The sequence below is a fragment of the Rhodotorula graminis genome (assembly GCF_001329695.1).
Source record: "Rhodotorula graminis WP1 unplaced genomic scaffold RHOBAscaffold_1, whole genome shotgun sequence".
Taxonomy (NCBI): domain Eukaryota; kingdom Fungi; phylum Basidiomycota; class Microbotryomycetes; order Sporidiobolales; family Sporidiobolaceae; genus Rhodotorula; species Rhodotorula graminis.
The window spans coordinates 709,978-719,444 of NW_017264928.1; the positions used below are offsets into that span (position 1 = coordinate 709,978).

At 69.2% G+C, this 9,467-nt stretch overlaps 5 protein-coding genes across 5 annotated transcripts; 2 read left to right on the forward strand and 3 right to left on the reverse strand.

The window, feature by feature from the left end:
* Positions 1-550: 550 nt before the first annotated feature.
* On the reverse strand, positions 551-1,915 carry RHOBADRAFT_50653 (uncharacterized protein). Its single transcript, XM_018415430.1, has 5 exons — positions 1,547-1,915; positions 1,347-1,484; positions 1,202-1,258; positions 924-1,070; positions 551-725 (listed from the first exon to the last, which is right to left on the reverse strand). The coding sequence occupies exons 1-5, from the start codon at positions 1,886-1,888 to the stop codon at positions 597-599; spliced, it is 813 nt and encodes a 270-aa protein (XP_018274194.1). The 5' UTR covers positions 1,889-1,915; the 3' UTR covers positions 551-596.
* A 383-nt stretch (positions 1,916-2,298) lies between these two features.
* Positions 2,299-4,203, forward strand: RHOBADRAFT_50654 (uncharacterized protein; the record flags this gene model as incomplete). The annotated part of the gene is made up of 2 exons (XM_018415431.1): positions 2,299-2,722; positions 2,800-4,203. The coding sequence occupies 2 exons, from the start codon at positions 2,299-2,301 to the stop codon at positions 4,128-4,130; spliced, it is 1,755 nt and encodes a 584-aa protein (XP_018274195.1). The 3' UTR covers positions 4,131-4,203.
* Positions 4,204-4,318: 115 nt separating this feature from the next.
* Positions 4,319-6,367, reverse strand: RHOBADRAFT_40691 (uncharacterized protein; the record flags this gene model as incomplete). Its single annotated transcript, XM_018413747.1, has 1 exon — positions 4,319-6,367. One exon carries the CDS (start codon positions 6,365-6,367, stop codon positions 4,319-4,321), a length of 2,049 nt encoding a protein of 682 aa, XP_018274196.1.
* A 1,042-nt stretch (positions 6,368-7,409) lies between these two features.
* On the forward strand, positions 7,410-8,738 carry RHOBADRAFT_11265 (uncharacterized protein; the record flags this gene model as incomplete). Its single annotated transcript, XM_018412038.1, has 4 exons — positions 7,410-7,489; positions 7,556-7,928; positions 8,084-8,255; positions 8,347-8,738. Coding segments are annotated over 4 exons (1,017 nt in total), but the record flags the coding sequence as incomplete, so codon positions are not given.
* A 383-nt stretch (positions 8,739-9,121) lies between these two features.
* On the reverse strand, positions 9,122-9,358 carry RHOBADRAFT_40693 (uncharacterized protein; the record flags this gene model as incomplete). Its single annotated transcript, XM_018413748.1, has 1 exon — positions 9,122-9,358. A coding segment is annotated over one exon (237 nt), but the record flags the coding sequence as incomplete, so codon positions are not given.
* Between the last annotated feature and the right edge of the window lie 109 nt (positions 9,359-9,467).

The following is a 9,467-nucleotide window of genomic DNA, read 5'->3' on the forward strand; positions in this document are numbered from 1 at the left end:
CAGGCTTGGAACTTGTTCATGGGTGTGCTACACGGTCACATTCTGACCCTCGGGGGGCGCGAGGGCGCTCGGGGCGAGGGTCCAGGCCCCTCGTCGAGGTGCACCGAGTGCTGGGAGCGCGCCCTGGGTGCTCAGGCGGGCGACTCGACGCCGAGTGGGGGCGAGGCGGTGAGGGGTGAGTCTAAGCAGCGACGGGCGCGGAGAGGTGACGAGGCCGCCGTTGCTCAAGTCACGCTCTGCGCGCCCTCACCACCCCCCTGCAGCTCGATCGAGACCGCGCATCCTGTCGTGCGTGAGCTGATCACGCCCTGCGACCAAGTCGCGCAGAGCGAGAGGCTGTTGCGCGACAGCGAGAGCCGTCGAAAGTGAAGGAGGGAGAGAGGTCTCGACACCTCCCTCCGCTCGCTAGTTTGCACCTGCCCCACCTCGACCTCAGATCACCCCAGAACCACCTCGCCAAGCTCTCGTCGACGTGCGGCACACGCCCCACCATTGCTTTCGCGCGAGGAGCCCGTATCCGCTCTCTCTTTCTCCCGCTCTCTCGCGTTTTGACCTTTGGACCGAGCCTGCATTGCCCCCTCTCGCCCCCTTGTTCCTCAGCCGAGGAACTTGCGGTACGCCGTCGTCGCGATACCGCTCAGGAGGCTCCCGCCGATGCCGCCCATCTGGCCCAGCATGCCCTGCGCCGCCATGCCCGTCGCCCACCGCCGCTTGGCGTCGCGGTCCTGCGAGCGGCGAATGGCGAGAGTCAGTGAGACGTTCCTCTGCCGCGAGAGGGTCGCCGAGTCAGGAGAGAGAGGACGTACCGCTGTAGAAGGAAAGCCGAGACGAGGAGGGAGGACGAGGTCGAGGCGCGTTCGGGAAAGGTGCGTTCGAGGAGCAAGGCGAGGGCAGAACGTCAGGGCATTCGTCGAGACGGACACGAGAGAGAGAGAGAGACCGGGCGCACCGTACGTGTAGCCGATCGTGTTGGTGACGTTGAAGACGAGGGCGAGCATGACGATGGGGAGGAACGAGATGTTGAACTTGAGGAGGCCGACGAACAGGAGCAGGATCCACGCCGCCGGGAACTGCGCGAGGAGGTGCTCGAGTCAACACATGCGGTCGGCAGGACAGCGTAGAGTCGAGACGAGCCGGCTTGGGCGCCCGGCACGCTCGACGCATGGTCCGCCTCTCTCGCACGTAGCGAAGCGAGACGCACCGAGTACATGGCGATCCAGAACATCTTGGCGTCGACCGCGTTTGCCGGCTGCTCGGGCTGTACGTTTCGCCACCAATCTCACATAGTCAGCTCGACGAAGAATGCGCCGCACGAGCAGACGAAGGGAGAGGGCGGCAGGACGCACACTGCGGCTCTCAAACACCCAGAACGACGTGCCGTCGTCGTCGACCTGGTTCCAGAAGCGCAGGCCGACGAGGACCCGGCCCGACACGTTGCGCACCGTCCAGAAGTCGAGCGAGAGGAGGACGACGACGAGGACCGTCTGTGCGCGGGCGCGGTGTCAGTGCCTTGGTGCCGGAGGAGGTAGGGGAAAGAGGGACGCACCGAGAAGACGTAGGACGACACGAAGAAGCCGCAGAGGAGGTAGGTGGCAATGGCGGCGCACCGGAACGCGTACAGGAAGAAGAGGGCGACCGGGTGGGCCGACTGGCTCCAGATGCTGTCGCCGGCGGCGTCGGTCGAGCTGATGCCGTTGGTGACGGGGACGCTGCCGCGCTGCTCGGGCGGTGCGCTCGAGGTGGTGTAGGTCGGGAGGAGCGGTTGCTGGGACGCGGGCTTGTTGGAGCGGGCGCGACCCTCCTCGGCGGCCGACTCGTCGTCGGCCGTGATGTTGCCCTCGAGGGATCCGAGGAGGTTGGAGCTGGACGTGTGCGGGTTGTAGCTCATGCTGGACGGTGGGCGGGCTCGAGGTGGGGTGACGGGGAGGGGCGGGTGGGAGAGGCGAGGGCGCTGGCGGACGACGAGGTGCGCGCGTGTGCTCGAGGCTAGAGCTTGGTGTGGCTGATTGGGCGCGTCTCGAGGCGGATCAGGCTCGAGGGTGCGAGTGGGAGCGGGTCGAGGTGAGCGCGACTTGGTCCTGCGAAACCGCGGAGGTCCGCCTCGATTCGCTCGCCTCTGGGGGGAGCTACCTGCGCGACAGAGCTATGCATTACACTTCGTAGACCGCTCCCACCTCGCAGGAAACGCACCTGAGCGAGTCGCGTTCTCATCTCTGTCCTCCTCGATCAACGCCGCGGCCGCGAGAGAGCTCGCTTCCCCTGCTCTCGGCAACAGCGCTCTCTCGCCCCTTGAGAGCCATGCTGCGCACCGCACCCACCCTGCGGCCTCTGCTCAAGAGCGCAGCCGTCGCATCCACCTCACGAGCCATCGCGGCCGACCCTCGCCGCTCGTTCGCCTCGCGGCCGCAAGCTTCCTGGGACGACGACGCCGACGCTCGCCGCCCTACCTCGAGGGTCAGGGACGGCCGCATCGTACCGCACTACGCCCGTGGCGACCGCGACCACCCGTCGTCGTCGTCGTCGTCGTCGTCCTGGTCGGCCCCTCGCCGCGAGTCGGGCGACCCTGCTCGAGCCAAGCCAAGGCGGCCCAAGCAGCAGAAGGACATCGTGCACCCGCAGCCGTCGCCCGAGGACCTCGAGCGGTACCACAAGACCCGCGTTCTGCGCGCCGAGCGCCTCGAGCGCAAGGACCTCACGGCCCAGCTCACCGAGACCAAGACCTGTCCGTCCCTCTCTCTCTCTCTCTCTCTCCCACGGACCTCTCACAAGCGCCAGCTAACCTCTCCCACTCGCGCGCAGACATGGGCGGCTTCACGCAGCCGCGGCACCTCCAGTTCCTGACGACCCTCGACCCGACGCGCAAGCCCAAGGACTCGCGCGACGTGCGCGTCGGCCCGAACCGCATCCGCCCCGCCGCCGAGGCGTACGAGCCGCACGTCGTCTACCTCGCCGTGACGCGGTACCCAGTACGGTGGGGCCACGGCCGCCAGACGCGCCGCGAGTGCTTCTCGGGCTACTGCCGCGAGAGCGAGCTCGAGGATCGGTTCCGCGCCCTCAACTACGGCACGTGGAAGGAGGAAAAGACCGAGCTCGTCAAGCTGCGCCACGGCCAACCGCGGCAACCTGTCGTGACGCCGGCCCACTGGGCGTGCCTCGGCGACAGCAAGGAGTACCTCGACCAGGCCGTATTTCCCGGCTCGCCCGAGGACCGGTCCCTCCTCAACCGCCCGGCGAGCAAGCTCCTCCACGCGCTCCTCAAGGAGCGCGCCCGCACGCTGCGCGCCGCCGACCTCGAGGCCGACGCGCCGTCCTCGAGCGCGCCCGCCGACGCCGTCTCGGCCCAGGGCCGCACCCTCGCCGAGCTCGACGCCCTCATCGCCTCGACGAGCGCGCGCCTCCTCCCTCCCGTCACCGACTACACACGCCCCGGGCCCCCTTACACCTCGCCGCCGCTCGTCGTCCCCCTCCTCACCGTCACGCTCCCGACCCGACCCCTCGCGGCGACGCTCGCGCGCCTGTCGAACGGCCACGCGCGCGGCCTGTCCTTCATAGCCTCGATCCCGAACGAGGACCGCAAGGACGGGCCCGCCCTGTTCCGCCGCCTGCTGCGCATGCGCGCCAACCGCATCCAGAGCGTCACGCGCGAGCTCATCCTCAAGCTCGACGGCTACGGCGGCGGCCTCATGGGCCTGCGCATGGGGCCCGAGGACAGGGGGCGCGGCATCGAGGGCGAGGGGCTCGGCGAGTCGACGACCGCGCCAGAGAGGGGGTGGGCCGAGGTGAGCTGGCTCGACGAGGCGAGCACGTGCTGGGAGGGCATCGCGCGCGACGAGTACCTCGCGAGCTGGGACGACGTCGAGGGCGCAAAGGCCGGGCCGAGGAGGCTCGACAACGCGAGGTGGGCGACGCCGCACCCGCTCGTGCCCGCCGCCGTCGGCGAGGACGCTCGGGCCTCGTCGGCCTCGGCAGGCGACGTCCTCGCCCGCATCGACACGGACGCGGCGGCACGGCAGGTCGAGGTGGACGAGGAGGCCGGGCTCGTCGTCGCTGAGGGCGAGGGCGCGGCTGAGAAGGCGGAGCCGGTCGCTGCGGTCGAGTCGAGCGAGGTCCAGCAGGCGACGTCGGTCTAGTTCCTCCTCGCGCTCTCGGCGCGCCTCTCCAGAAGTCTCTCCTCTCCCTCCTGTTGATCCTGTAGCTCTCCCCCCCTCGCAACTCGCATCTCTCGCCCACCTTCTCCTCGTCCGTCGTCTCGAGAGCGACGAAAGCGCGCCCGATTGACTCGCACTGCAAGCTCGACGCCCCTCTCCTCGCCTGCCTGCTACATGACGCCGCACGCCTCGTCCCTCGCGCCCGACCCACGCGCCGGCCGCTTGAGCGCCATCCACACCTCGCTCTCGCCGACGTCGAGCGTCCCGAGCTCGCCCGAGAGCGACTCGAGCCGCTCGGCAAAGCGGGCCCACTCGCCGGCGCTCGTGCGGCCGTCAGGTACGCCGACGCGCCAGAGGAGGAGCTCGAGCGGCGGGTGCGCCGCGAGGAGCGCGTCGAGGAGGTCGGGCGGGTACGACGGCTCGGCGGGCGGGAGGGCGAAAGTCGTGGACGTGAGGCGAAGGGTGCGGAGAGAGGTGCAGTGGCGCAGGGCGGACGCGAGCGAGAGGGAGGGGAGGGACGAGGCGGCGTGGGTGCGCTGAGAGGGGTGCAGAGGTGCGAGGGGAGGAGAGGGGAGGTGCGTGCGCTCGGCAATGACGGCGTCGAGGGCGGCCGAGTCGGTGGCGAAGGCGCCGAGGGGCGAGGAGGGCGAGCTCGAGGCATCGCTGGATGCAATGCGGAACACGTGCTTGACGATGGGCACGTACGGCTGCCGGTCCCAGCCCTCCTGCGCCGTCGCCTTCGAGTTGACGTCGACGAGCTCGAGGTGACGCAGCGAGGCACCGCTGCGCTGCACGGCGAGGTAGATCGTCGACGGGATGACGCCGTGCACGTCGACGAGGCGGAGCGAGGTGAGGGCCGGCCGACCGAGGAACGTGAACAGGTCGAGGCAGAGGAACCGGGTGCGCAAGGGCTCTAGCTCGTCGTCGTGACTGTACTGGTCGGCCTCCGACCGCCAGAAGCGGAGCGGCGGCGGTGGCCTCGCACGAGCCGTCGCCGTCTGCGGGCGGGCGACGACGTGCTCGAGGTGCACGCGCTCGGGCCCCCACTCGCGCTCGCCCTCGTCCTGGCCGTCGCCGCTCGCGTCGCCCGCACTCGCAACGTCGAGCACGGCGAGCTGCAGCGACTCGAGCTCGACCGACACGAGCCGGCTCGGCGCGCCGACGAAGCCGCGGTGGCTCGCGTTGACCTGGACGACGCACGGGCCGCCGCAGAACGACGGGTCGACCGTGTCGCCGTGCTCGTACTCGGCGCCGACGATGTGCAGGTGCTCGAGAGTCGAGGTGGACGCGAGGATGGGCGCGAGCGGCGTGACGTAGTGCGAGAGAGGGTGGCTGAGGGTGAGCCGCTTCTGCGAGAGGCGGAAGAGGTCGGCGAGGTCGGGTCCGACGGCCGTCGCGTCGGCGCGAGGCGTGAACGGCCAGGTCTGGAAGACGCTGCCGACGACCTTGTCGCAGACCTGCTCCTTGAGCATCGGCCCGCCGGGCAGGTCGGCCTCGCACTTGTCGGCCGGGGGCGCCTCGATGACTCGACGCGCCCAGGCCCGCTGCTGCGCACGCCTGGCCGCCTCGAGTCGCTCGGGAGGTGCGTCCTCGCCTAGTTTGCGGTACAGGTCGTTGAGCCACGGCTGGCGCCGCACCGAGCGGCCGGCGCCGTCGTAGTACCACTCGAAGTTCTGTCGGTCCTCCTTGACGCCCTTCCACGCGACCAGGACCTGGAACGCCTCGGTCTCGGCGAGGATGGAGCGGTAGTCGGCGAGCGAGACGTCGAGGGTCGAGGGCGGCGGGAGGGACGACGCGCGCGAGAGGGCGAGGTACTCGTGGGCGCGGGTCGGGGTCGAGATCGAGACGGTGCGGAAGAGGCGGCGGCGGGCGACGGCGCCGACGACCGTGTCGACGAGGGCGAGGGAGCGCAGGTCGCGCAAGCTGAGCTCTGGATGTGCGCAGATGAGGTCGACGAGGTCCGGGTTGGACAGGACGGGATGGAAGTGCCGAGCTGGACGAGGACCAGAGGGCGCTGGCGTGTGCTGCGGCCCTTGATGTTGCTCTTGCGACAGCTGCTCGGTCCACAGCTGGCGGAACTCGGCGAGAGGTGCCAGCTCGTCGTCGTCGACGTCGTCGTCGTCGAGTTGGTCCGAGTCGAGGTCGAGGTCGCCGGTCCAGTCGCACGGGTCGTCGTCGTCCTCGAGCGGGTTCCAGGTATCGCTGTCGTCGTCGCTCATGGTGGTCGCGTGGCTGTGTGGGCGCGAGGCGAGGGTCAGCTCGGGTCGAGGTGGGGGGGGGGGAGCGTGCTTGGAGGGACGAGGGACGCACTGTTGAACGGGCGAGGTGGCGTGGGACAGTTGGATAGAGGACAGCAGTAGCTGTACAGGCAGCACGGCCCAGTCTGTGAGGTGCGAGAGCGAGTGCGAGCGTGCCGCCGGCAGAACCGGCTCCTCGTCCGAGTCGACCCCTCGCCTCGTCCCTCGCCTCGACTGTCGCCTCGATGAGCTCTGCAGAGCCAAAGCTGGCTACGGGACCGGCCGCACAAGCTGCGCCAGCCGCACTCCCGCTCGTCGCCGTTCTCCCCACCGTCGCCGCCGTCGGCTCGTCGACCTCATCAACCCTCGCCTCGCGCCCGATCCGATCTCCCGCCGACTATGCGTCCGACCAAGACGACGACGGCGGCGACGACGACGACCCCCACCTCGTCCACAAGCCCGCACCGATCCCGCCCTTTCGCGAGGGCCACCGCCCTCGCGATTCGGTTGCAGGCCTCCTCGACAACGCGCCGACCTCGTTCGCGCCCGAGCGACATCGGCGCGTGAGCGCGTACGACGGCGCAGACGGCGGCTTTGTCGAGCAGGCGCGCGCAGAGTGGACGAGGAGGACGGGCGCGGTGCGAGGCGTCGTGCGGCGAAACGAGGGTCCGTTCGCTCTCTCTTTCTTCCTTCCTCCTCACTTCGGCACGCTCACTTCTCCTGCGTGCGACACAGGCCTCCTTCTCATCGCGACGGCGCAGCTCGGCTTCTCGCTCATCAACATGTGCGTCAAGCTCCTCGAGCGAGACGTTCAAGTGCCCGTCTGGGAGGCAAGTCTCTCTCTTTCTCTGGAGTGCGTCGTCGCGCAGTTCAAGCCTTTCGTCCTGACTTGCTCGACTCGTGCAGCTCATCTTGATCCGCATGGCCATGACCTGGGTCGGCTGCTACACGTGTGCGTCCCCTTCCCCTCGGCCGCCGCTCTTCCCGAGACTGACTTTCTCTCGCGCTCGCAGACCTGCGCAGTACGGGCGACCCGAACCCGTTCCTCGGTCCGCCAGGAGTACGCCTGCTCCTTGCGCTACGAGGCTTCGTCGGCTTCTTCGGGTGCGTCTTGTGCCGCCGTTCCTCTCCCTTGCCGCGCCGCAGCTCTGATTCTTCCTTCCCGCACAGGCTGTACACCAACTACGCTGCCCTGCAGTACCTCGCCATGAGCGACGCCTCGACGCTCTTCTTCCTGTCGCCTATCCTCGTCGGCATCCTCGGCTGGGTCCTCCTGCGCGAGCCCTACTCGCGCCTCGAGGCCCTCGTCGGCCTCGCGTCCCTGTCCGGCACCGTCTTTATCGCCAAGCCGACGTTCCTCTTCCCGTCGCGGACCCTCACCGAGGACATCCCGGGCCACAAGGTGACGGCCGAGCAGCGCAGCTTTGCCATCTGCCTCGTCCTCGCCGGGTGCTTCACGTCGTCGCTCGTCGCCATCATCATTCGGTTCATCGGCACCCGTGCGAGCCCGTTGCACAGCATATCGTACTTCTGTATCTACTCGGTGCGTCCCGCTCGTCCCCTCGACCCGTCGCAAGGATCGGCGTACTGACGCACGTTCCTCTTCTTTCCCTCCCTCTCTTCCCCTCTCCCCCCTCATCCTCCTCGACTCTCCTCGCCTCCTCCTTCTACCTCCCGAACATCGTCGACCACCAACAGGTCCTCGTCAGCGCCCTGTACCCGTTCGTTTTCGACGCGCCGCCCGTCTTCAGCCTCTCGCCGCGCTTCTTCGGCCTCCTCCTCCCGATCGGCGTCCTCGGGTTCGCCGCCCAGGCCTTGACGACACGCGGCCTCGTACTCGAAAAGGCCGGCCGAGGCGCCCTCGCGTCCTGTGCGTCGCCCCGTCCTTCCTCCTCTTTCCCTCCTCTCCTCCTCGCACGCGCACGGTGACTGACCTCGCCGGTCCGCCTCCCCTCGCACAGATTCCGGCCTCCTGTTCACCCTCGCGATCGAGCGCATCGCGTTCAACAAGACGCCCGACGCGTGGTCCCTCCTCGGCGCGCTCATCATCGTCCTCGGCGCCGCGCGCGTCGCCCTCGAGCGCAAGGGCGGCTCGGCGGCCGCATCGAGTGCGGGTGCGGGTGTGGGTGCGGGCGTCGACGCGGCGGCGGCAGGCGGCGAGGGGACGGAGCTCGCGAGGGCCCAGGTGAGCAGCGCGAGGGACGGGTACGAGCGGCTTGCGGCGGTCGAGCTCGGGCTGCAGAGGGGGCGCAGCAGGTCCAAGGCGGGAGGGGACGAGCTCGGGCTCGAGGAGGACGGGTGGGAGCGCGCGAGGGACCGAAAGGGGAGCGGTGGAGCTGGCGCGGCGAGGTGAGCCGGGAGGAGAGGAGCGAGCGCTGGCTCGAGCAGAGGCGGCGGCGGGCTCGGCCTTAGACCGTGGAGGATGGCGTGTTAGTATCTCTGTCCCTCTCGGTGTCGATCTGTAGATAGCTGTAGCCCTAGAAGCTGCATCCAGTCGTTCTCGTTCCCTCGACGCACGGGCCCGCGAGTTCCTCGAGCCAGCTCTCAACGCTCGAGAGCGCTCTCGCGAGCAGTGACGAGCGCGCACGACGAGGGAGAACACAAAGATGCATCAAGCGAAAAAGCTACGAACTAGAACAAGACGGCCAACCGCCGCCGTGGGTCCCTCGCTGCGCAAGCACGCTCCTGCTCGACCTTCTCAAGCTCGTCGAGGCCGACGAGGGTCGCCCGTCCCGCTCACATGACGCAGCAGTCGTCCCTGATGCTGGGATAGCCAGCCTCACTGTCGGACCCGTAGTCCTCGCGGTCCGAGTCCGAGTCGTCCCACCACATGCCCTCGCTCCCGAGCGGGCGCAGCACGCCCGCAGCGACCTCGGCGCGGTACAGGGCCCGCAGGAACGTGCGCGTGTACTCGACGTTGACGGTGACCGTGTGCTCGACGGGGTCTGGGCCCGACTTGGCGATGTGGTGGTACTGCGATGGGCGGGAAGGCGCCGTAGCCGAACGAGGTCAGGTTCCGCGCATCGTGCAGCTGCGCTTGTAAAGGCCGGAGAGAAAGGGGGCGGCGGGGGGGGGGGGGGGG